General features: G+C 44.5%; 1 protein-coding gene across 4 annotated transcripts in view; it reads right to left on the bottom strand.

Annotated features, from left to right (window-relative positions):
- nme7 (NME/NM23 family member 7) overlaps positions 1-27,119 on the bottom strand; it is a 325,065-nt gene that overhangs the window by 15,078 nt on the left and 282,868 nt on the right. For all 4 annotated transcript variants that reach the window (XM_072513809.1, XM_072513808.1, XM_072513811.1 and 1 more), the window contains one exon: positions 9,745-9,852. In XM_072513809.1, coding sequence (XP_072369910.1) covers positions 9,745-9,852 — 108 coding nt within the window. The remainder of the gene's footprint in view (positions 1-9,744; positions 9,853-27,119) is intronic.

Genomic DNA, 27,119 nt, shown 5'->3' with positions numbered 1-27,119 from the left:
GAGCAGAGAGATCTTGGGGTCTATGTTCATACATCTTTGAAAGTTGCCACTCAAGTGGATAGAATTGTGAAGAAGGCCTATGGTGTGCTCGCGTTCATTAACAGAGGGATTGAATTTAAGAGCCGTGAGGTGATGATGCAGCTGTACAAAACTTTGGTAAGGCCACATTTGGAGTACTGTGTACAGTTCTGGTCGCCTCATTTTAGGAAGGATGTGGAAGCTTTGGAAAAGGTGCAAAGAAGATTTACCAGGATGTTGCCTGGAATGGAGAGTAGGTCTTACGAGGAAAAGTTGAGGGTGCTAGGCCTTTTCTCATTAGAACGGAGAAGGATGAGGGGCAACTTGATAGAGGTTTATAAGATGATCAGGGGAATAGATAGAGTAGACAGTCAGAGACTTTTTCCCCGGGTGGAACAAACCATTACAAGGGGACATAAATTTAAGGTGAAAGGTGGAAGATATAGGAGGGATATCAGAGGTGGTTTCTTTACCCAGAGAGTAGTGGGGGCATGGAATGCACTGCCTGTGGAAGTAGTTGAGTCAGAAACATTAGGGACCTTCAAGCAGCTATTGGATAGGTACATGGATTACGGTAAAATGATATAGTGTAGATTTATTTGTTCTTAAGGGCAGCACGGTAGCATTGTGGATAGCACAATTGCTTCACAGCTCCAGGGTCCTAGGTTCGATTCCGGCTTGGGTCACTGTCTGTGCAGAGTCTGCACGTCCTCCCCGTGTCTGCGTGGGTTTCCTCCGGGTGCTCCGGTTTCCTCCCACAGTCCAAAGATGTGCGGGTTAGGTGAATTGGCCAATGATAAATTGCCCTTAATGTCCAAATTGCCCTTGGTGTTGGGTGGAGGTGTTGAGTTTGGTTAGGGTGCTCTTTCCAAGAGCCGGTGCAGACTCAAAGGGCCAAATGTAAATTCTGCACTGTAAATTCAATGATAATCTATGATTAATCTAGGACAAAGGTTCGGCACAACATCGTGGGCCGAAGGGCCTGTTCTGTATTTTCTATGTTCTATGTATTACGGTGCCTGTTCGGTGAGGCTGGTACGGGAATTGAACCGTGCTGCTGGCCTAGCTTGGTCTGCTTTAAAAGCCAGCGATTTAGCCCAGTGAGCTAAACCAGCTCACCAGCAAACTGTGAAAAATTCATGAAAAGGATTCTTATCTAATTTTTACTCCACAAATCCAGCACTTTCTTGACGCTCACAGGAGGTTATTGGTAAGATCCCAGTTCCAGGAGAGGAACAGCATACATTTCCAAATCATTTACCAATTTGAGGTGACTCACAACCCCTGGGATAACGCCTTGCCCCATGCTGTTGGATTATTACAAACAAACAACAGCATTTATAACAATTCTAGGCTATTATGCAAGATTGGGTAGGATTTATTTGGCAGCTTAAAGGCTTTGACCTATACTCTAAGTGCCGAAGGGCCTGTTCTGTGCTGTACTGTTCTATGTTCTATGTTCTAAAACAGATGGATATTATCTGCTGTCTATAGCACAGGAGATAGCCCTTTCACATGGGTTTACTCTTTGCTGGAGTAATTCAAAACAAATACCATTATTTCACTCTATATCCTAGCTAAGTATTTGCTCCTATTTCAAATGTTTATATAATTATCTCTTAAAAGATACCTGGGCAGAATTTTCCCCCAAAATGGCAGTTTGGCAGGAAAAGTGGTGCGATTCTTGCTGAGCCCGGCATTGTGATCTGGATCGCAACCTTAAGGCATTTTGAAAAAATATTTTCCTCACATGAAGAATGTCGCACCTGAGGCACAATGCGTCTGATTCACCCACCCTGGGGGTCATCAGAGCTTCAATCAATGGGCGCTGCATTTGCATGGCTCCACAGCAGCATCTCACAATCAAACCAGGAGGATGGCAGCCAAGAAGCTCGTTCCAGGATTCGCCAAGGAGCTAATTCCAGAATTCATGTAGGGGTCCTCACAAGAATGTTGGATGAGTGGAGGAGAGTAGGGCAGCTATCTACCTCAGACTGGCAGGGGACCCTTGGAGACACTCCAGCAAGGTCATGAAATCTGCTTGGGAGAGGATGTCAGCATTGGTCAGTGCCAGCAGCCAGACCAAGACGATGGGAGCACAGTGTTGGAAGAAGCTGAATGACATACTACAATACATAGATACATGGAAAATAGAAGCAGGAGGAGGCCATTAGGTTCTTCAAGCCTGCTCCGCCATTCATTATGATCATGGCTGATCATTGGGTTGAATACCCTGATCCCACCTTCCACCCATATCACTTGATCTCTTTAGCCTCAAGAGCTATAACTACTTCCTCCTTGAAATTACACAATGTTTTCACCTCAACTACTTTTTGTGGTAGTGAATTCCACATATTCACCACTCGCTGGGTGAAGAAATTTCTCCTCATCTCAGTCCTAAAAGGTTTACCCTTTATCCTCAAACTATGACCCCTAGTCCTGGATTCCCCCACCATCGGGAACATTCTTTCTGAATCTAACCTGTCTAAGCCTGGGAGAATTTTATAAGTTTCTATGAGATCCCCCTCCCTCTTTTAAATTACAATGAATATAATCCTAACCAATTTAGTCTCTCCTCATATGACAGTCCTGCCATCCCAGGAATCAGGCTGGTAAACCTTTCCTGCACTCCCTCCATAGCAAAAACACCCTTCCTCAGATAACGACACCAAAATTGCACACAATACTCCAGGTGTGGCCTCACCAACGCCCTACACAATTGCAATAAAACATCTCCATTCCTATACTCAAATCCTCTCGCTATGAAGGTAAACATATAATTTGCCTTTTTCACTGTGTTCTTACTTTCAGCGACTGCTGCACAAGGACACCAAGGTCTTGCTGAGTATCCACCTCTCTCAATTTACACTCATTCAAATAATAATCTGCCTTCCTATTTTTGCTACCAAAGTGGTATCCACTTTGTTCATTTATCCACGTTATACTGCATCTACCATGCATATGCCCACTCACAGCCTGTCCAAATCCTGCTGAAGAATCTCTGCATCCTCCTCACAGTTCACCCTTTCACCCAACTTTGTATTATCTGTAAATGTGGAAATACTACATTTAGTTCCCTTGTCTAAATTCTTAATATATAATGTGAACAGTTGCGGTCGTAGCACAGATTTCTGCCGTACCTCACTGGTCACTGCCTGCCAATCAGAAAAAGACCCATTTATTCTACCTTTTTGCTTCCTGTCTGCTAACCAGATTTCTATCCACCTCAAGATACTACCCATAAACCCATGCGTTTTAACTTGACATAGTAATCTGTTATATGAGATCCTGTCAAAAGCCTTCTGAAAGGGCCGGCATGGTGGCGCAGTGGTTAGCACTGTTATGGGCCAGGGTTTAGAAAACTCCAAAGTATATTATGGAGTTCACCTGACCTATAACTGTTTATTGATTTTGCCTAGGATGAGCAGGAGAGCCTGCCTTTCAGGTGTTATTCACAGACCACTTAGGCGCTTTTAATAAAAAAAAGCTTTATTCTAAGAATTTAGTGAACATTTGTATAAACACACACAGCAAGAATTTTTATCAACTACAAACATAAATGCCTTACACAGCTTCAGTAATCTATGTATAACCCTTAATGAATTCCCCCTCAACTGTTCCAATTCAAGAACAAGATCCCATAAACCAAAAAACCCTTTTCACCAAAACAGCAGGTAACTATAATCATTGGGTTTCTTCCTTGGAATAACTCTTTAAAATTGAAAATAGAGAGACAGGCCAAAATACTTCTCTGTCTGAGTCTACAGCAGCCAAATGTGAAAACGAAAGTAAAAACTCAGAGCCACAAACCAGCTCCAAAACGCAAAGCAAAAGTAAAAACTCAGCCACAGCCCAGCTCCACCCACACAATGACATCACTGAAGCTATGTGATAAGACAAAAACATTTCTTGAAGCGACACTCCCATGACAGCACTGCTGCCTCACGACGCTCAGGGCCCGGGTTTGATCCCGGCCCCGGGTCACTGTCTGTGTGAAGTTTGCCCTGGGCAACATGGCGGAGCCCTACAGGGGCCTGGCGCAGAGGAACATAGCCCCCACCCCCAGAATGAGCCCGCCCACCAATCGGTTGCCCCTGATTGTGGGCCTGGCCACCATTGAGTCACTTCCCCCCCCCCCCCCGGAGTCGGCTCCCCCCGCCCCCCCACCAGGATGGCCCCCGCAGCCAGAACAGTGAGGTCCCGCCGGGTAGGACTAGATGTAAACCAAGCCGGCAGGACCCGCGGGCACTTGATCCGTCGAGCATGGAGAATTGCCGCGGGGGGCTTTTTCAATGGCCCCCGACCGCGGCGTGGCGACCGCCCTAGCGCGATTGGTGGTGATTCTCCGGTCGCCGGAGAATTGGCGGGTCGGTGTCGGAACGGTGTGGTGGGATTCGCGTGCCCCCCCCAGCGATTCCCCGACCTGTCGCAGGCTTGGAGTATCCCGCCCCATCTGTGCAATAGTGTTGGTTTTAACAAAGTTGGTAGATGGAGCGAGTGAAGTGTTTGCATTACCATCAGATGAGGTATCTAGGGATTATGATGAGGTAAGAAAAATCATATTAAGTGCTTATGAACTAGTGCCAGAAGCCTACAGACAGAAGTTTAGAAATTGAAGGAAATAACCAAGTCAGACGTATATAGAATTTGAAAGTGTTGAACAAAATAATTTTGATGGGTGGATCAGGAAAAACTGTCCAAACATATGGCGCTCTTAGGGAAGCAATTGTTTTGGAAGCATTTATAGATTCACTTCCTGCAGTAGTGAGAATTCATGTGGAAGAGCAATGGTTAAAATTGCTAGACTAGCAGCAGAAAGGGCAGATGATTTGAATTAGGTCACAAAGCAAAGTCTGGCTTTCCCACATCAATTTCAATCTGTGAAGGATAGAAACTGGGGAAATGAGAAATTCACAGGCAGTCAAAGCAAAGAAGGTTGAGTTGGATATATTAAGTTAAAAAAGGTAGCATGGTGGTTAGCATTGCTGCTTCACTGGATTTGATTTCCGACTTGGGTCACTGTCTGTGGGGAGTCTGCACGTTTTCCCCGTGTCTGCGTGGGTTTCCTCCGGGTGCTCCAGTTTTGTCCCACAAGTCCCGAAAGATGTGCTGTTAGGTAATTTGGACATTCTGAATTCTCCCTCCGTGTACCCGAACAGGCGCCGGAATGTGGTGACTAGGGGCTTTTCACAGTAACTTCATTGCAATGTTAATGTAAGCCTACTTGTGACACTAATAAAGATTATTATTATAAAAGGAAACCTATGATAGTGGAAGAGAGATTAGAAAACTTAAATGGTTTCATTGTAATAAAGTTGGACACATGAAGTTGCAGTGTTGGTGGCTTAAGAAAAGTACTGGAAAGACAGATTCATTAAAACAAGATAAGCCAGTGGGGTTTATTAAAGTGGAAAAAAAACATTGTTCCAGTGGAAGAAGTGCAACAGAGTTTTCAGCCTGGTTCAGACGTAGGTGAATCAGCAGGTGCCAGAAGTTTTTAAGGGTATTATTTGTGGGGTATGTGTGTACAAGGTGGAGTAGGTAAGGAGATTAAGATCTTAAGGGATACAAGGGCAAGTCAATATTTAATGGTGAGTAAGAAGTCTTACAGCACCAGGTTAAAGTCCAACAGGTTTGTTTCGAATCACTAACTTTCGGAGCATAGCTCCTTCCTCAGGTAAATGAAGAGATGGGTTCCAGAAACACATATATAGACAAAGTCAATGATACAAGACGATACTTTGAATGTGTGTCTTTGCAGGTAATTAAGTCTTTACAGGTCCAGACAGAGCGACTGGAGAGAGGGATAATCACAGGTTAAAGAGGTGTGAATTGTCTCAAGCCAGGAGAGTTGGTAGGATTTCACAAGCCCAGGCCAGATGGCGGGGCGGTGAATGTAATGCGACATGAATCCAAAGTCCCGGTTGAGGCCGTATTCCTGTGTGCGGAACTTGGCTATCAGTTTCTACTCGGAGATTCTGCGTTGTTGCTGGTCCTGAAGACTGCCTTGGAGAACGCTTACCCGGAGATCAGAGGCTGAATGCCCTTGACTGCTGAAGTGTTCCCCGACTAGAAGGGAACAATCCTTCCTGGCGATTGTCGCGCGATGTCTGTTCATCCGTTGTTGCAGCATCTGCATGGTCTCGCCAATGTACCATGCTTCGGGATATCCTTTCCTACATTGTATGAGGTAGACAACGTTTGCCGAGTCGCACGAGTATGTACCGCTTACCTGGTGGGTGCTGTTCTCACGTGTAACAGTGGTATCCATGTCGATGATCTGGCACGTCTTGCAGAGGTTGCCATGGCAGCATTGTGTGGTGTCATTGTCACTGTTCTCCTGAAGGCTGGGTAGTTTGGAATGTTTTATGGAAACAATGGTCTGTTTGAATTTGCGTGGTTGTTTGAAGTCAAGTAGTGGGGGTGTGGGGATGGCCTTGGCAAGATGTTCGTCTTTATCGATGACGTGTTGAAGACTTTGAAGAAGATGCCGTAGTTTCTCCGCTCCAGGGAAGTACCACACGATGAAGGGTACTCTGTCGGTTGTGTCCCGTGTTTGTCTTCTGAGGAGGTTGATGCGTTATTTTGCTATGGCATGGCGCGTATGAACTGTCGATCGATGAGGCGAGCACCATATCCCATTCGTACGAGGGCATCTTTCAGCGTCTGTAGATGTCTGTTACGTTTCTTCTCGTCTGAACAGATCCTGTGTATACAGAGGCCTTGTCCACAGGGGATGGCTTCTTTAATTTATTTAGGGTGGAAGCTGGAGAAGTGGAGCATCGTGAGGTTATCCGTGGGCTTGGGGTAAAGGTGACCATCCTTGGTGGAGAGGAGTGTGTCCAAGAATGCAATCGATTCTGAAGAGTAGTCCATGGTGAGTCTGATGGTGGGATGGAATTTATTGATGTCATTGTGTAGTTGTTTCAGTGATTCTTTGTCGCGTGTCCAAAGGAAAAAAATGTCATCGATGTATCTGGTGTATAACGTTGCTTGAAGGTCCTGTGCGGTGAGAAGGTCTTGGTCAAACTTGTGCATGAAGATGTTGGCGTATTGTGGTGCGAATTTGGTCCCCATGGCTGTTCCGTGTGTCTGGATGAAGAACTTGTTGTCGAAGGTGAAGACGTTGTGATCCAGGATGAAGCAGGTGAGGCGTAGAATTGCGTCTGGAGATTGCCAGTAGTCGGTGTTGAGTACTGAGGCTGTTGCAGCAATGCCGTCATCATGGGAGATGCTGGTGTAGAGTGCCGAGACGTCCATTGTGATGAGGAATGTTCCTGGTTCAACTGGTCCATGGGTTCTGAGTTTCTGTAAGAAGTCTGTCGTATCGCGACAGAACTGGGTGTTCCTTATGGTGAGGAATGAGGAGCTATGTAGTTCAGAAAATGTGGTAATATGTGGAACTAGTGGTGAGAGGAGCAGTGTGCCACTATGGAAGGTAAGGTTAGAGAGTCCAGTGAAAAATGAAGTGGTGGTAAGGGTAATAGAGAAATTACCTTTTTCAAGGATACAATTTATCCTGGGTAATGATATAGCTGGATCACAAGTGGGAATGCAGCTTACTGTGGTTGAAAAGCCAATGGAAAGTCAAACAACTGAGGTGTTGCAAGACACATATCCTAGGGTGTTTCCTGATTGTGCGGTGACAAGTCACATGTTGGGATAGGAGGAGGAGAACTCAAATACCTATAGGGAGGCTGAAGTTCAGTTATAGAAACTATGTTTGATCAGATGGTTGATAAATAACAAGAGCAAGTGGTGAATGAAGCTGATATCTTAGTTCAAGAATATTGGTACAATTACAACAGAAAGATTGAGAGATAAACAGTTGTATCAGAAAGCATGTAAGAAATGAAATAAGAATGAAAGCTCAAATGTGCATTCAGAGATATGTGAGGACGTGGACTTTCAACTGTTGAATTTCAAAGAGAAATAAGAAAGGAGATTGGTGAATTAATGAATGAAGCAAAGTTATTATGTTTATTTTACCCAAAAGTAGTGCCATTAGGAAAACATGAATTATTTTGTATTCTGGGAAAGTGAACTTCCAAAGAAAGATGAGAGCAATGGTTTTAAAGATGAAAGAGGAAAAGACATATTTAAGGAGAGGTTGGGAGCTATGCTCGGAAAAGTGGCCATGTGAGATACTGTAGTGTGTTGTGATGAAAGAGAGCTGTGAAAGAAGCAAAGTGAGCCATCTCCAGAAACCCTGATTGTTCAAGAAATGTAGAACTTTGGATTCTCACTGTGAAGTGAGGGGGAGAGAGAAGCCTTGTGATATACTTCCCTAAAGCAGCAGTGGGTGCCTTACTGGAATTGTTTATGGAATAGGTATCTATTGGGACTATTGCCAAAAAAATGATGTTTATTTTTGAGTCTAACAAAGTAGAAGTCTTTTGGGGAAATGTTTGTAAGACTAAATTTTAACTGTGTAAAATTTTGTAAGTTTACATTTTTTTCTTGTATTAATAAATGTTTTGATAATATATTTAACAACTCCAAGTGGTATTGGAATTTATGACTCATGACTTCAGTACATGTTCCTTCTCATAGTAAAATACAAATTGCAAATTGGTGTGATAGCTTGCCTAAATTTCCCCTTGGGATTTAGTTAGCCCAGCAATTACTATCTGCCATATCATAACACTGGAATGAAGTGGGTTGTCTTATGAGGAACGGCTGGACAGACTCAGCTTATTTTCACTGGCATTTAGACAAATGAGGGGTGGTTGATTGAAGTACGCAAGATCCTGAATGGTCTTAACTAGGTGGATGTGGAAAGAATGTTTCCTCAATACTCAATGGGAATGTGGAATTCGAAACACACATAAATCAGCCATTATCTTATTTAATGGCAGAGCAAGCTCAAGCGGCCGAATGATCTACTCCTCTTATATTGTATTTGTTTGTTCATTAAGAATAACCCATGTTTAGCATGTGAGTTACAGAGAACATTTCAATAGCAACGATGGGTTTAGTGGAATAATTACTGCAGAGATAAGTGTGACTGTGTCTAGCACCACTCAATTTGGTCTCAAAAGCCAAAATTTCAGACCTAACTACAACTGCATGACATCAAAAAACTTCATGACACTGTCTGCACTTTATTATCTGTTATATTATTTTCTGGAAAAAAATGAAACACCTCCTCATTATTCCCAAGTCTAACTAATCCCCAGAACCAAATTAGTTGACCTCACCCCATGTGCTCTCAGTGCAAGTAACCCGATTAGACAGACAATTCATTCCTGTCCCTGGCATTATGCAGCAAAATGTACACTTATTTCAAAAGCTATTATTCGGAATATATACATAACATGTGGTGTAAATGATGAATCCAAATGACACAAAGTATACCTTCTGCAACTTTACAGTTCAAGTTATAAGGTCAGGCTATTTATCGTATAAATCATGTCCCCCAACTGCTGATATCAATATGTTGTTTGGTAAATATTCATACAAATGAGTAAAATGAATTATACCTGCTAATCTATGAAGCAAAAATGTTATAACTTGTATAGTGTTGTGATATATATGACATCAATTAGTTTATAGTCCAATAAGGTGTCCCTGTCATTAGAAATACTGACCCTTCCTTTAAAGCATTCTCCAAAGCTAAATTAATTAAATTATCAGGGAGAATTAATATTGACTATACCTACAACCAGTATAGATGCCATAATGTTTGTTCAAAGAGCTAATTTGTTAACTATCATCTTTATTTACCTCCAGAACTCCATCTTCAGGAAGGTCAGTGCAATGAACCGCATTTTGAACTTTGTTTCTTCCAAAAAGGGCGCGGAAACTGCGAGGTCGTAGGTGGCGAGCAATTTCCTGCAGAATGAAAATCCAAAAGCCATATTTACAACTTATACTTTTTTTCCACTGTTACTTTGTAATTTAATCCACAATATAGTTAATAGAAAAGACGGGAGAAAATTTAAAAAAAATAAAATAAATGTTTGTACTCTGTGATAGGAAGACACTTGCGACAAGAAATTTAAAATTAAAATTCAACAACCTAGATGAAAAACAGTGCAGCAATGAGTCAGTTTCATTCTCTGGGACTTGAATCGAGCACCTCAGAGGGAGGGGATTGAAAACTGTTCCATTCCTCAGCATAACTCACCTTGATGAACACATTACAGACATCAGTTTATGTCTTTAGAATGCAAATTGCTCCACTTGAAGCAGAATATAACTTTCTTCTTGGTTGTTTACATTCTGCCTTCCTGAAATAACTCAGCCATATTTATACCTTAAAAGAGGGCATATTCTTGTAGTATCTTGGTCAGAGTGAATCACAGTACCGGAAGAATATATCTCTTCCAGAATTGTATCAGTGCACAAAAGTGCTTAATATCCCAACTTGCAGATCAATTCAGATGTGGTTAGTCATTGGTCCTTAGCTTATCCATCCAGAATTAAAATCTGGTGTCCTATCAGTATCCAGTAACTTCCTCAAAATATTGAGTGTTATATCTGTCCCTGCCTTCATTTCCCTCAGCTCTCTGGGACACATACCCATGCCTAATCATTATTTGTTTCAATTCCTTTTAGTTGTTGTAGAATTTACATCTCATTTATATCAAACCTAATTATTTTATTTATGGTACCTCAGTAACTTCATTGCAGTGTTAATGTAAGCCTACTTGTGACAATAAAGATTATTATTATCAACAAGCAGAGGGCAAGTTGTTCTTGAATATTTGGTCTCCGTGGAAGTCATTATTTTTAGTGCCGATTTTTAGTTTCAATTTTGTGAGCATCTTTTATTATTTTTACCTCTTCCCTGACTTCTCTTCTAGTTATTGCACTGAAAGACATTAAACTATTATGTTTAGACTCAGCTGTAATTATTGTTTCTTGGTCTTCTGCTGCCACGCCAATCACATGTAAATGTTTTTAGAAATATAAGGAAAAGATATTGTACAATCTCAGAGGGTGAAATTACAAGGTAGTCTGCGTTGGCAATTTCCAGTATACATGTGGACATTAAGCATGTATAATGGAAGAAATTGACACATAAGTGTGCCAAAAGTGACAATAACAAATATTATTTTCTAAACAGGATATAGTAGTATGTGCAGATAGATATATGTTTGCTTGGATATGGAGAGCTTTATTAAGGTAAAAGTTATATATGAGGTCTTCGGGCTCTATGGGACAGTCTGAAGTGATACATTTTGGTGGATGAATGAGAAGAAACATGCTAAATGGTACAATTTAAAGGGAGTGCAAGAAAAGATCTCGGGAAGGTTCATTCAGGAATCCTTGAAGGTGACAGGATAGTTAAGAAATCAGTTAATAAAATATATGGAGCTGGATTCTCCATCGGCGGGATATTTCACTTCGCCGGCAACAAACTCACGCCTAGCAAGCCACTCAGTTCAAGGACAATTAGGGATGGGCAATAAATACTGGCCCAGCCAGCTACTCCCTCGTCCCATGAATGAATAAATAGATCAAGCCATCGACGGGTACGTATCCTGCAATCAGAATGTGGAGGTCTCACCCTCCACATTCTGGGAGGCACTGAAGGCAGTGATAAGGGGAAATAATAGCGTACAGGGCTCTTGGAGGGAGAATTCAAAGGTGAAACGGTTCCTCGTATCAGTCATGGGGAAAGACAGGAGGAAGGGCCTGGAGGCAACATTAGAACTGGGGAAATTTGTGGAGAGCATTAACTCCATGCAGTCGCAGAAGGTGCCGGATCCAGACGGATTCCCGGTGGACTTTCATAAAAGATTTGCGTCAGCATTTTCAAGAGATGTTCAATGACTCGCTATCGAGAGGGACCCTGCCGCCCATGCTGGCACAGTCCTCAATATCACTGATCCCAAAAAAGGACTAAGACCTGATGGAGTGTTGGTCATACCGACCCATCTCACTCCTAAACATGGCGAAGGCCCTGGCGAGGCGACTGGAAAGTTTTGTGCCGGAGGTAGTTGTGGAGGACCAGATGAGCTTTGTCAAGGGCAGACAACAAACAGCGAACAGCAGATGCCTGCTGAATGTGGTTATGACCACACCCAGGGAAGAGACACCAGAAGTGATCATCTCCCTGGACGCAGAGAAGGCCTTTGACAGGGTAGAATGAAGGTAATAGAGCGGTTTGGGTTAGGGCCAGGGTTCACCTCGTGGGTGAAACTACTGTACTCCCATGGCGAGCATACGGACAACTCTGAATACTTCCGGCTGCAGAGAGGCAGGAGGCAGGGATGCTCACCAGCCCTGCTGTTATTTGCCCTGGTAATTGACCTGCTGGCTATCGCTCTCAGGTCAGCAAAGGGATGGGGAGGCATTCAAAGGGGGGACAGAGAGCACAGAGTCTCACTCCAGGCAGATCACCTGCTCCTCTAAGTCTCGAACCTCTTGGCCAGCATGGGAGGAATAATGGAACTCCTAAGGGAGTTGGAGCCGTGTAGGGTTACAAACTGAGCCTGAGCAAGAGCGAAATCTTCCCTGTGAACCTGCGAGGGTGATGAAGCAGAGCTGGGGAAGCTGTTGTTCAAGCTGGCCCAAACCAAATTCCGATACTTGGGGATCCAAATAGCCCATGACTGGACACAAATCCACAAATGGAACCTGACAAGTCTGGCGGAGGAGCCAAACAAGGACCAGCAGAGATGGGGTTTGCTCCCGCTCTCCCTGGTGGGGAGTGTGCAAACATACTGCCCAGGTTCCTTTTCATGTTCAGATCCCTCACTATATGTAGAAGGCAGAGAAGTGGCCCTGGGGTAACTCACGGCCAAGCTCCAACTCCCGAAAGAGAAGGAACAACGATAAATGTCAGAAACTTCCTCTGAAAGGTGACGGTGGCTTTCCCCAGGTGCCAGAACATTCCCTACTGGACAGACTCCTGACTGCAGGCGAACTAGGGGATCGTAATCCGTTGACATGTATGGGCGATTACTAGAGGGTGCACGTTCATCTCATGATGAGATACGGGAGAAGTGGGAGGAAGAGTTAGGCATAGAGATAGGGGAAGGACTCTGGATCAATGCTGTGCATAGGGTGAACTCCATCTCCTCATGCACTGGGCTGAGCCTAATATAGCTAAAGGTGGTGCACATGGCGCACCTAACAAGGACATGAATGAGTGGGTTCTTCCCGGAGGTGGAGGACAAATGCAAACTGTGCCAGGGAGGCCCGGCCCAACACACCCACATGTTCTGGTCCTGTCCCAGAGTTATTGGGTACTAGACAGCCTTCTTCGAGGCAATGTCCAAGGTTGTAGGGGTGAAGATGGAGCCATGCCTGCTAGTGGCGGTCTTCAGGGTATCGGAGCAGCCAGTGCTCTTTATGAGGAGAAGGGCCGACGCCCCAGCCTCCACCTCCCTTATCGCCCGCCGATAACTCCTGCTCTGCTCATGATCGGCAGTGCCAGTCAAGGCCGCTGACTGTGATGCACGATCAATTGCACAAAGACTAAGGTTGGGCACAACTGTGGCTTTATTGCAGTCAGATGCGTGGCCTCCTGCTGCAGCTGCACGTTGGTGGAGCAGGACAAGATGGCGCCGCCATGGGCCGCACGTGGACTGAGGGGGAGAAGGTGGCGGCGCCCACTGGCCACGCGTGGTCGGGTGGGGGTGAAGAGAGTGGCGCCCATTGTGCGTTTGGCAGGGGGAGGGGGCGATAGTGGCGACTGTGCGGGCCTGGCACAATGCGGCCCTTTTTGCCGCAAGCCTTGCAAATGGCGGCGCGGGCCGGGCAGCATTGGCGAGGGTGCTTCTGCTGACCGCAGAAATAGTATCGGGGACCCCCGGGTGTGCGGTTTTGCGTGTGGCACAGGCGTATTGGCTAGACAGGGCCCCAGCTGAGGTGGTCGTTTGCGGGGTCCAGGAGGGATAGGAGGGGTGGCCGCGCGGCTGGAGGGGTAGGCCTGAACATTACAGGAGGCGACAGTCATGGAGAGCGCTAATTTTTTTGTCTCCACTAGGTCGAGTGTGGCCCCTTCCAGCAATCCCCACCTTTTCAGTTTTAATGCAGGCCTGAACACCAAAGCTAAATGCCCGAGAAGTGGGAAGAGCTGCTCTCGACATTAAAATAGCATTCAACAGAATGTGACATCAATAAACCTTAGTGAAACAAAACACCTGGAAGAGCCAGAGAGGAGTACACCAATGGGATACAGAGCCCAAGTAACTAGGAATATCAGGGAACAACAGGAGTAAAACAGTGCCAAATGAAGAGTTAGAAGACATAGCGCCCTTACTGCAGAGTTTGTGGGTGCACATCACACGAGCCTTCCATTTGAAATATATTTACAGAGCAAACTTTTGCAGGCATTTCGAGCTGTGTCAGGACAATGCATTTTGGATGGCAAAACAAATTGAGCAATCCAGTGCCAAACATATATTGTGCCCTGTTGGATAACTTTTTAGCACTGCAGTCCCTGAAGCACAAGGCATGCGTGCTCATTGCCAATTTGGGTGGATGAATGGATCATATATTTTAGTCCGTTGGGGGCTTGGAAAAATGTACTGGCATCATCAGCCAATGCATTAGAGGATAATCTCAATTTCCCTTGAGCCACTGAGAGCTACAGTTTTGGAATGATGCAACTTCTTAAAATAAAGGCACTGTGGCAACTGCCAGGGTAGCAAGCACTCACTTACGATATGTTTCTGGTTGCCAGCAAACTACACACTGACAAAATGGCATCCTTTCCTATTGACAGAAGTCTGATCATTGATGAATGAAGCATTTATGAGTGTTAACGATAACTTGAACAATTCTAGTATTTGGTAAAATTGCAGTGCTTTGTCCCATTGGAACTGGTTGCTTATAGGGGAGCTCATAAAACTGCTTTCTCTAGAAATCAGTGCATCTATGACTTTGTTAAGACCAGGTGAGATAGAATTAAATAGCTTCTCTCTTTTCCCTCTTCTCATTTGATTGTAACAGGTGTTTTTCGTTTTAAAAGGTTACACTTGCAAATTCAGTGAGTACTTTATTATTAACACACTGTGATCGTAAAAGAACCAATCGGGCAGGTGCTCTGGAGATTAACAAAGTAGGAGGTTGGTTTTATTATATTTAAAACTAATCTGGGTAAAATAATAAAATACGCTTTGGCTTCACCAGAGACACACTCACAAATACAGATTACAAAGTAGAGGAGGATAGATTGGTCAAATTAGAGCCCGGAAGAAATACAATAAGTTCAGAGTTCATAACATGGAGTCTCTACTGGTTGCAGACTGAACTTGACCGTTTTGATGCTTCGAATTTAAAGATGTAGACACGGGAGTTGGTTGTTCTCCTGGACACACAGCTGTGCAGTTGAGTTCTTTCTTTCAGAATGGAGACAAAGTCAAATTAGTAGACAGGGTTCAAACTTCTTAATTGGGAGGAGAGAGAGAGAGAGAGCAGGATCGCCGTTTAGGTCAAATGCTAGTCCAGTGCTGCTGAGAAATCCATGTGCTAAAACCACATAAAAGACATGGCTGGTCATGTGATCTCTCTCCAACTGATGGTAATTCAAACATAATTGTACATTCCAATTATAATTCGATAACTCATCTGGGAAGCACTTTTAAAAATCAATGTCTCGTGTCCAAGCAATTAACTTTTGAACGGTTTGTTCTTCAGCTGTTGAATACTGTAGGTGATTTTCATAAATATCTTGTCAATACGACACAAAGACAGGTCTTCCTGTCCACGTGGGCCATTGACCTTGGTGAATTTTACAGAGTTGCTGTCTCCTCTCCATACGATTGGAGTGTGGAAGCTAGACAGCAATATAAATTAGTGTTGGTGATATTGGTGTAGGTTGAAATTACTTCAATCTATTTAAAGAAAAATCTTTTTAAGGGTCCGATTCCTGTTTCCAGCTGAAGAATTAAAAATCAATATTTGATAAAAGCATGCCTTCGTCATAGCTTGTTCAATGTGCACAGTTGTTTTACTGATGTTACACTAGCTTGAAATATTCTTGTGACATGGAAGTTAAGGGCAGTGGTAGACCCAAGACAAAATGATAAGTAGATGTACTTTTGCTAAAGATGAGTTTGAGTGGTATGAATTTGCTAGGGGGAAATGAGAGAAAATCAGCCAAACACAAATGATGGCATTAATTAATACATTGGTATGAGTATTTTTGAGCTATGAATCAAGTCCCAGGTTCAATACCCGGCTTGGGTCACTGTCTGTGCGGAGTCTGCACATTCTCCCCGTGTGTGTGTGGGTTTCCTCCGGGTGCTCCGGTTTCCTCCCACAGTCCAAAGATGTGCAGGTTAGGTAGATTGGCCATGCTAAATTGTCCTTCATGTCCAAAATTGCCCTTAGTATTGGGTGGGGTAGCTGGGTTATGGGGATAGGGTGGCGGTGTGGGTTTGGGTAGGGTGCTCTTTCCAAGAGCCGGTGCAGACTCAATGGGCCGAATGGCCTCCTTCTGCACTGTAAATTCTATGATTCTATGAAGTAATATTGGGAGATAGAATACAAAATTGAGTTTTGCAAAGTAATCAAAAAATGTTTTCTTCAATTTCAAATTAGGGTAGTTTGAATCACGTCCTAGCTTTGAGATTACAGGAATCATAAATTCTATTTTAATTGCACCAGCATAACTATTTTGTTATTAATGTCAGTCTGTCTCTATCACTTTGCACTCATTTATAATTGGAAAACATTAAAAGAACAAGTTTGATATGCAGAACTGAAGGCAAATAGCAAACTGATGTATGGTGATCCTCTTTGATAATTTACTAAGTATAGTTGCTTTTAATGCACATTTATCATTATTGTTATCTCACTTTTATCTATCTAATCAAAGCAAACACATCACCAGTAATGGACCACCCTGGACCAACATATCTGGGGGCCTGTAAGAATCTATCCTAATCCTCCTCATTCTCATCGACATGCTGTCCTTTTGACATTATCCAAATCAATGGTATCAGCCTCCACAGGAGGCTAATGACTACCAAATGTAACTTGTTACCACCTCTTGTTGACCTTTTCCCTGCCTCTTTCATCAGATTACTTGTCCAAAATGTAGTCAAGGAAGAGCCACAATATCCCAGTTAAACATTGGGAAGACGGAACCTATAAACTCCTTGGGCGGAATGCTTCGTAGCCCGACGCCAAAATCGGGATTGGCGATCGGGCGGTGAATGGCTTCTGACACCGGATTCGGAGCAGGTGGTGGTTTGATGCCTGTTTGTGATGCTCCTCCCCCTCCACGCCGGCATCATCGGGATGCGCGCCTGCGTGCAGTAGCAGCCCCTAAATACTACTTTGTCTTGTACACAGATTCCATAAAAACACTGCACAATTACACAAGGCGTCACCAGCCAGTCCACCCGCGATGTTCCGCCCTCAATGGGCCAGGTTCCCGATAGTGCTGGCCACGTGTGGTCCCAGCGGTCGCAAACCCGGCGTGCCGCTGTGGACGGTGTCCAGCACCGCCACATTCCTCCAAGATCCGTGCCATTGGTCGGGAGGACTTCTGCTAGGGCTGGGGGGAATGGTGGGGGGTGGGCTGTGAGGTCGCTGTGGGCGGGTTAGAGTTCTGGACCCCAGGTTACGAACATGCATTTGACTAGAGCACTATTGGATCATGATGCATTTCTGGGCTTTCTGCATTATGCCACTGTAGATACTGTCATGTGAGAGTGCCTTTAAGAAATGGATTTTTAAGCAATGTACCTTTAATAAATGCAGTGATGTCAGAGTGTGGGTGGAGCTGGGCTTTAGATCAGCCATTTTGCAGTTTTTTAGTTTCAGTTTGAAAAGAGCTTGGGTGTGTGTCTGTGTTTGCAGTGAGCTGGATCTGCTGTGATCTCTGCCATGAAAGACTATCTCTGGACCATTTGGGTGATTTAAACTCATAAAAGTAATGCCTTTAACCTGATGTGTTTCTGTTTCAAGGTGTTAAGTCTCTCTTGGATGTTGAAAGGAATAACTGAAGGATTATTTAGTGTTGTAATATTTTCGGGGTTATCTTTGAAGTAAGGGGGTATTAAGAGATCCAATGTTTATTTAAAAGGGTTGAGTTCATGGAATACACATTGTTTTGTGTTTAAAAACCATTTGTCCATAATTGCTGTATCACACCTGGAGAACAAGCGGTGTGCTCGGAAAAGCAACAAATACATTAAAGGGGGAGGTTGGTTGAACTCCATGATACATTTTGGGGTTTTGAAAACGCCTCGCCCATAACAATACGCAGGCAACCAAGATTAAAGAAGAAAACAAGCCACCTTACAGCAGCCCTCCCTTCCAGGACCCCACTCGTCATTCCCTCAACCTCCTGGATGTCCCTACTTACTTGCCCTGCACATCCCCACCCTTCAAAACCCCCTCCACCCTCCTTTCATGGCCATGGCCCCCCTTGGGCCCTGACCCATGTCATCCTGGCACCCGGCTCCCCTTGCACTGGCACTGCTCCAGCCAGTTTGGCAGTGCCACCCAGGCACATTCCTGGGGGAGGGCTTGGGAGCCACCCTGCAATGACCTTGACCACTACCGGGCCTCCCATGGCCTTCGAGCCCCCCCCCCCGTTCCGTTCCGCCTGGTCCATGTTCTTGTGGAGCAGCACTGATCGGCGCCCGGCTGTAGCCTCCCTTGGGAGGCTGGTGAATCAAGGGAGGCTGGTAGATCCCGGTTAAGTAGTCCTTAAGTAGGTTTACGACCTACGTCCACGAGCGTCATTTGGTCCTGCCCCTTTTGGGCGGAGTTCTGAATCCGACGCCTCGCAGGACTTGGGTGAATCCCACGAGGCGTGGAGGCTGACGATAGCCCAACAAGAGGGCTCTCCCAAGATTCTCCAGCTGCTTTGTGCTCTCACTCGAGCGCAATGTGGCCAGAGAATCACCATCTATATGTGTGTATAATTCTTTTTGAAAAATGTCCATTGAAATCTTGAAATATCATGCAACATGTATTCTATTCTATGCTGGAACTTACTTGGGGTGTGCAAAATTCATGCATTACATCAGCCTATTGACATCAGGGATGTCATGGTCACTACTTCAGGTTTCTCTGGGGATGCACCTGTGTACACCACTCTAGTTGGCTCACACCATGTGGGATGTGCAAGAGACCATCAGCACACATCCCACACTATAGCACTGCACGTAGTGCAGCTGCCTAATGAATTTTGGGCCAAGGGTGACTGAGAAATTGTTAAATTCAGGCAAAGATCAATCGGAGCCTGCAGAGACAGACATTAAAGTGGATTTGTACTGGCCCAGTTAGTTTAAATTCCAGTAGACTATCTGGGGAATGGGTCTTTCAATCAGAAGTAGGGACGGTAGGTGCACTGGATACTCTTAGTCGTTAATTTGAATTTTCACTTGTTGGAACTTTCTAAGTAATGGAAATAGAACTTTCCTTCAGTCCAAAGAAACAATTAATCCATCTGTTCTCGAGGAAAGTGTAGGATCTGATGTACTGTGCACAGGAATCATAATTTCAAACAGTATTAAGTAATGCCTATATTATCACAGATTGTTGACAATGGAGCGAAAAGGGTTCTATCCAGGACACTCTTCTTGTATTCACGGTACTGGCTCATTTCAAGTACTGACTACAGAATTTGAAACTCGTTAACACGAAGGGCAACATAATATTTTTGCACTATATTAAGCAATGAAGTCTTGTTTTCATTCTTTTTCTTCTTCAATATTCTGTACAATATTTTAGTCGGCTTTGTGGTATTCTATTTTACAGTGCAAGGTAAGTTACACATTCAATGGATTAACAGGTTTTTGCACTTTTCTCAAGACTCTACGGAAGCAATAATGATTTGAGACAGATGGTTGGTCTCTGCAAAATGCCGATGAATGATCAGCATTGGACCACAATCACAGATGGCTTGCTAGTCTGGGAGGTGTGGCTGGGACAGCAGCAGAAGGGGTGGGGTAGTGATATAGAGTAAATCTGGCAACTTCTCACTGGAGCTAATATTGCTAAACTAAGAGCAAATTGAAGAGTACATTGACATTTTTTTTATTCATTAAAGGGATGTGGGTTTTGCTGGCCAGGCCAGCATTTATTGCCCTCCCTAATTGCCTTCGAGAAGGTAGTGGTAAGATGCCTTCTTGAACCACTGCAGTCCATGTGGTGTAGGTACACCTATTGTGCTGTTAGGGAGGGAGTCCCAGGATTATGACCCAGCGAAAGTGAAGGAACAACAATATATTTCCAAGTCAGGAGCATGGGTAGCTTGGAGGGAAACGTCCAGGTGGAAGTGTCCCCATGTATCTGCTGTGGACCTGGAAGAAGGAGAACCCCCTTCTCCCTTGGTTGAGTGAACCTCCATAGGTCCACTGCCCCCATCTGCTCCTTAAAGGTGTGCAGTTCTCTCGCCATTGCAGATTATTTCCTAGAATCTTTTTTAAAATTTCATTTACGGGATGTGGGCATCGCTGGTTAGGCTGGCATTTATTGCCCATCCCTAGTTGCCCTTCAGAAGGTGATGGTGAGTTGCCTTCTTGAACCGCTGCAGTCACTGAGGTGTAGGTATTAGGGAGGGAATTCAAAGATTTTGCCCAAGCGACAGTGAAGGAACAGCGATATATTTCCAAGTCAGGGTTGTGAGTGACTTGGAGGGGAGCCTCCAAGTGGTGGGATTCCCAGGTATCTGCTGCTCTTGTCCTTCTAGATGGTAGTGGTCGTGGATTTGGAAGGTGCTGCCTAAAGAGCCTTGGTGAGTTACTGCAGTGCATCTTGTAGATGGAACACACGGCTGCTACTATGCGTAAAGGGAGTGAATGTTTGTGGAAGGGGTGTCAATCAAGCAGGCTGCTTTGAAATGATGAAATGAAAATTGCTTATTGTCACAAGCAGGCTTCAATGAAGTTACTGTGAAAGGCCCTAGTCGCCACATTCCGGCGCCTGTTTGGGGAGGCTGTTACGGGAATTGAACCGTGCTGCTGGTCTGCTTTCAAAGCCAGCGATTTAGCCCTGTGCTAAAGTAGAAGCTGCACTCATTCAGGCAAGTGGAGAACATTCCATCATGCTCCTGACTTGTGTTTGTAGATTGTGGACAGGCATTGGGGATGCAGGAGGTGAGTTACTCACTCCTAGCTTGTAGCCACAGTATTTATATAGCTTGGCCTGTTGAGTTTCTGACCAATGGTAAAGCACAGGATGTTGTGGGGGATTCCGTGATGGTAATACCATTGAATGTCAAGGGGCGATGGTTAGGTTCTCTCTTGTTGGATATGGTCATTGCCTGGCATGTGTGTGGCATATGTAACATGTAGAAACAATTTGGTCCACTAAGTCCAGCTCTTCCACAGATCTTAGGTGTACAATCAATGCATTAATTTTGTAAATAATAGTAGTTCATGTAGGTGTGTTATTCAAATGACTTGAAGAGTGACCATTCAATACCGCGTGCCAGCTTGCAAACAAGCTATAATTGCAAACTAAAAATAAATAAATTCTATTGATTTACTTCAGACCGGTCAGATTGATTAAGTACTTTTTAATACAACGACAAGACAAAATTCTCGTATGTGGTTAGGTACTAGAAAAACATTGTTCTTAAGCAACTGGTATTAAAGTATTTGTTAGGAAGAATATCTTATTAAGTTTATGATATGTGCGTTTTTTCATTTGGTAAGAACGTATTTATAAGAGAAATATGTTCGCGAGATTACCCAAACAGACTGCTAAATATTCTGTTCAGGTTTTCATGCAGCACAAGGTGGAAAATGTGATTAATTAATGACCTAAACTATGATTATCACTCACAGGCAGCTTTTACTCATCAAATGAAAAAAGTGAATAATTGAATCATTCACATGGTTAATCTGAATCCCATTTAAGATTCAACTTTGATGCTCACAATATCTCACGTTAAGTAAACAAGCAGAGTAGCATGTTGTTAACTAGTTGATTGAATAGAAACATACAAAATGTTGTTAATTTACATAATTATAAAAGGTTGAGCATTATGGCTTAACAACTGACTGAATTTAGTTTAATGAACCATTTAACTTTTCATCAATCTTGTTTATATTCTGTTTATATGCCAGATAATATATCTGACATTTTCATACAAATTAAAAATTCAATATTTTTTGGTTTTGTTTCATGTAGATCTATTTTCAATTTGCTAACTATTATACTACCTCTGTAGGAATTAGAAATGGCAAAATCATGGAGAGAGCAATTGATTAAATATACTCAGCGAGTGAACAACCGAGGGGAGGACGATGGGGCAATAACAAATTAACTGCAATATTCAGAGTGACAGCCTTCTGTTCTAAAAGACAATGATTGCGCCTTGGTGGTTAACTCTCTATGTTAAGCATTTCCTTTAAAAAAAAATCCAATTAAGGGCCAATTTAGTGTGGCCAATCTACCTACCCTGCACATCTTTGGGTTGTGGCATTGAGACCCAGGCACACACGGGGGTGCAAACTCCACAAGGATAGCGCTCGTCCCCGGGATCGAACCCAGGTCCTCGGCACCATGTGGCAGCAGTGCTAACCACTGCGCCAACGTGCCACCCTAGCATTTCTAGTGTGACTCAGGTGCTCCACTCTGGCAGCAGACTCTGCTGCATTTGCTGCAAAGAAAGCCAATAGGCTAAGGTTCAAGGTTTGCTGGCCTCGGCTTTCTCTGGGCCCTCTCCTCAGCCAGCTGAATTCATTTCTGTTCGCCTCTTCAAAAGCCCTTCCAAACAGTCAGCTTTCAGAGGTGACGGCTGCCAACGACTGTCTCCCAGTTGTCAATGCCCACAACCTTCATATTTTACTTGCAGATGCCATTGTAGTGTCAGTATGGAAATCCAGGGGTAATGGCCCAACTGCCAGTTCACCATACAGAAGGTCTTTGTGAATAAGGCCTTGGCCTGTCTGATGAGCCTGGCTGAGTCAGTGCAGGTGGTGTTGGCTTTGCAATTAATGTATGCTGATGGAATTGGCATGCTCCAGGTCCTCTTGAGTTGGCGATCTGGTCCTAACAAGGGATGCCGAGGATACGTCTGAGACAGTAAAATCGGAAACTGTTCAGCCTCGTTTCCTGTCCAGCATATGTTGTCCAGGTCCCACCATACAGGAGTGAGGTGAGGACACAGGCTTGGTAGATTCACATTTTGATGTTCTCGGTCAGGTTGCCATTGTTCCACATTCCTACTCAGCTTAAACATAACAGCTGCAGCTTTTGCAGCGCACTGTGTTTATTTCAGCTTCAAGTGACAGATTGCTGGTGATTGTGGAGTCCTCAATGTGTGAAGCTATTCAACAATCTCCAGCGTCAAATTGTCAATACTGATAGATAGGGTTTGGCAACATCATGGACCATGACATTAGTCTTCCTGACGCTGATGGTCAAACCAAACTCTCTCTAAACCTAGCGTCTGGTCTCGCCGAGACAAATCTGTGGTTATTGCAAATCTGTGCCTTCATATACATGCCCTCCATCCTAAAGTGCTGCCAGCACTGATTCCACACCCTCAGTGTAAAGATTATAACCGCATTTGATAAAACATCTATTTGGTGAGAACGGCAGAGGTGTCAAAACCAGTATCTTCAAGGTGGTCCCCTTTCTTGAGGTGGTCCCCTTCTTCCACTCTTCCCCATACCGACCCTTGGTCCTCCATCCACTTCCAGACCATGATAATGTTTGCAGCTCAGTAATAATTTCTAACTTTGGGAGCGCCAGGCCTCCCCTTCGTCTGTCTCTCTCCAGGAAATCTCTCTTGATTCGAGGAATCTTCCCCGCCCACAGAGAGCTCAGGACCAGCTTGCGAACCTTCTTAAACAACGAGGGGCTCATGTAGCACAGGGCTAAATCGCTGGCTTTTAAAGCAGACCAAGGCAGGCCAGCAGCACGGTGCAATTCTCGTACCAGCCTCCCCGGACAGACGCCGGAATGTGGCAACAAGAGGCTTTTCACAGAAACTTTATTTGGAGCCTACTTGTGACAATAAGCGATTTTCATTTCATTTCACTTAGGCAGGAAAATTGGGAGACTCTGGAATACGACAACATTTTTGTCAGAACCACCATTTTTACAGTCTGAACTCTTCCCGTCAAGGACAGTGACAACACATCCCATCTCATGGAGACCTCCCTCATCCCCTCTACAATTCTCACCAGATTTAACTTCTGGAGTTGGGTCCAGTCCCGTGCCACATGTATCCCCAGATATAGGAAACTCAACCTCACCAATTGGAATGGAAGCTTACTCAAACTATCCTCTTGCCCTCCAGTGCTAATCGGAATACCTCACTTTTCCATGTTGAGCTTGTATTCCGAGAAGTTGCCAAACTCTTTCAGAATCTACATTCGCCCACTGAGGCACTCCACAGGATTTGACATACACAATAGGAGGCCGTCCGCCATTAAGGAGATCCAGTGTTCCACCCCCCCCTCCCCCCCTTCACTTGAAAGAAGTCCTACGTCCATCCTCCACTGAGGCCTTTGGGAGGATGCCCTCTCTGCCCGTAACTCCACCCAGAGTGGTGCAAGATCAGGCACCACAACTGCCGAGTATTCCGCCCCAGGCACTCGTGACATCATTCTCAAAAAGGAGAATTCCCTCGCCCTAGCTCTCCCAAAGCGCCATGGATCCAACCCCTCCCCCAGAAGCTGCTAAAACCCCGTCAGTTCTCTAGACATTGCCGACATCTTTCCAGGTCTAGAGCTTGATCGGTCTAGCTCGAGGTCTAGTACTGTTTTAAAGTCACCCACAAGAATCAATCTGTGGGTATACAAATCCAGGATCATTGCCAGAACCTGTTGAATTCTACATCATCCCAGTTTGGGCATAGATGTTGCCCAGCACAACAGGGAAACCTTCAAACCTACCACTCACCAGCACAAATTTACCACCCAGATTAGTCACAATTTTTCTTGCTGTGATCCGCCACTTTCAAATGAATTTCCTGTAGGAATATTAAGTCCGACTTTAGATTCTTCAAATGCGTGAACATTTAGGTCAATTTAGCCCCCGAACGTTTCAAGTCACCAATCAGGTAAGGGGACGCCCAACCCCCTCCCCCTTAAATCAGCCATATTTCTGTCTGAGCCAACTTCCCCAGGTCGTCGTTTCACACCCAATGGGGCCTCCATAAGGTATCCACAGCCACCGACTCTTAAACATCTGCACCTGCAGGGCACCCTCAACGTCAGCCCTCCAACTCTACCCCCCTCCCTCATCCCTCAATCTAAGCCAAAGGAAGAAAATAACTAAAACCATAGTCCCCCTCTCCATCTCGTCCCCCACATCTCTTCTGGTTACTAGCCTTCCCGCTAGTATGGTGGCCCTGACACGAGGCCCTCGCCTTCCCCTTCTGCGGTCCCACCTCAACAACCCACACCTGACAATCATAAACTCTGTCCCCCTCCACATCTCCCCCAGTGTACGCACCCAAATCCAGAATAAACATCTCCCAACATTAGAAAAAACAGGGAGGAGAATAATAGAGAAAGAGGAAAAGAGAAACACAAATAAACAACGGCCAAACTAGCAACAACACAATCCAAACTCAGTCAAACATATTTACAAACTCTCGATCGCATGGTCACACAAAAACCTGCTCGCTTCTTCTGGAGTGCCCATATAATATTCCGGATTTCAAAACATGACCCACAGTCGAACCAGATAAAGTATCCTGAATTTCACGCCTTTCTGTAGGATCGCCTTGACCCTATTGAATCCGGCCAGCTCCGTGCCCCAATCTGGATAGACTCAGACCACACTCCCCTCCCATGTTCTCATCTTTGTCTGTCTAGCCCAGTGCAAGATTTTCTCCATGTTCAGGAATATATACAGGCGCCCCGCCATCACGTTCGGTAGCTTGCCCACCTTCCTTCTCAGCACTCTATGTGCTCGGGCGACCTCAAGGGGACGGTCAAAGGCTCTCTCTCCCATCAATTTCTCCAGCATCCGTGCAACATATTCCTGGCCTGCGAGCCCTTGATCCCCTCCGGCAACCCCACTATGTGAAGGTTTTGGCATTGATCATGGTTTTCAAGCTCGTCCACCTAGTCATGCAGCTTCTTACGGCTGTCTGCCACCAAGGTAAATTCCGCCCCCAACGTGGCCAGCTGGTCCTCATGGTCGGCCACAAACACCTCAATTTTTTGCAGCAACACATCCTGGGCTTCAGGTTTTTGCCCCATTCTTTCCAAAGCGGCCCGGATCGGATCTGTTACTCTGGCCAGATCTTCTGAGGTTTCAATCCTCTGTCTTTAGAATAGGTGCATTAGAAAGTGGACTAGTTGGTCAGTCGACTACTGTGCCGGAAGCACCGCCTCCGTGTCTGCTGCCATCGTACCCTCAACCCCGCTCGCGAAGGCCTCCTGGTCTGCCTGCAGCCACTGTGTTTCAGCACTTATCTTGGGAGGGTGAGTACTAGACATACCGCACTACAGAGAAACTTTCACCCCACACTGCTTGATACAATGCACGATCCTGCTTCGTTTGGCCGCCTGATTGGGTTTAAAAGGTCAAAATGCACTACCTTGCGCTGGAGAAACCAAGTACGTGACCGTCTACAGCATCACCACCGTAAGTCCAACTTTGTAATTTTTCTGCAATGAAAATGTCATAATACCTCCACTGTAGCATCGCTTAATGGACCTTGATTTGCTATTATTTGTAGCACAAATGTTAACAAATAGTAATTAGAAAAGCTAAACATTTTTTTTTGAAAATTAGAAGCGGTCTACAATCTTGCTATTAATTCAGGGTTGCTATTTTGCAATGGAAAAAAAAATGAAAAGCATGAAGTTAAATGACCACCTGGATTCTGTCCCAGTTCACAGGCACGCTCTTTTTATCTATCAGTCCATATGATCCCTAAATATAATTCAAGGAGCAAAAAAACAACTGTATTTGAACCTTTTTTGCCGACATGACAAACTTAAAGCATACCTCTAGTTTATTTTATAGGAAGTGGATCAATCTAAAACAAGTCAATAAAACATATTCATTCATTTTGATCCTTCAATCATTTCAATGCCATTTGTGGGAATTTGTTGTGTTTTTGACTGTCAATTTTCCCCACATTGCACTTGCAACTGCACTTCAAAATTCATCATTGGATGTGAAATGTTTTGGATGTCTATATAAATTGCAAGTTTTTTTGTTAAAACAAAGCCTAAAGAAATTTCATAATTGCTGGGCCA

Source organism: Scyliorhinus torazame, chromosome 8 (genome assembly GCF_047496885.1).
Source record: "Scyliorhinus torazame isolate Kashiwa2021f chromosome 8, sScyTor2.1, whole genome shotgun sequence".
Lineage (NCBI taxonomy): Eukaryota > Metazoa > Chordata > Chondrichthyes > Carcharhiniformes > Scyliorhinidae > Scyliorhinus > Scyliorhinus torazame.
Note: the sequence above shows the minus strand (reverse complement) of the source record. Positions and strands in the feature narration are given on the sequence as shown.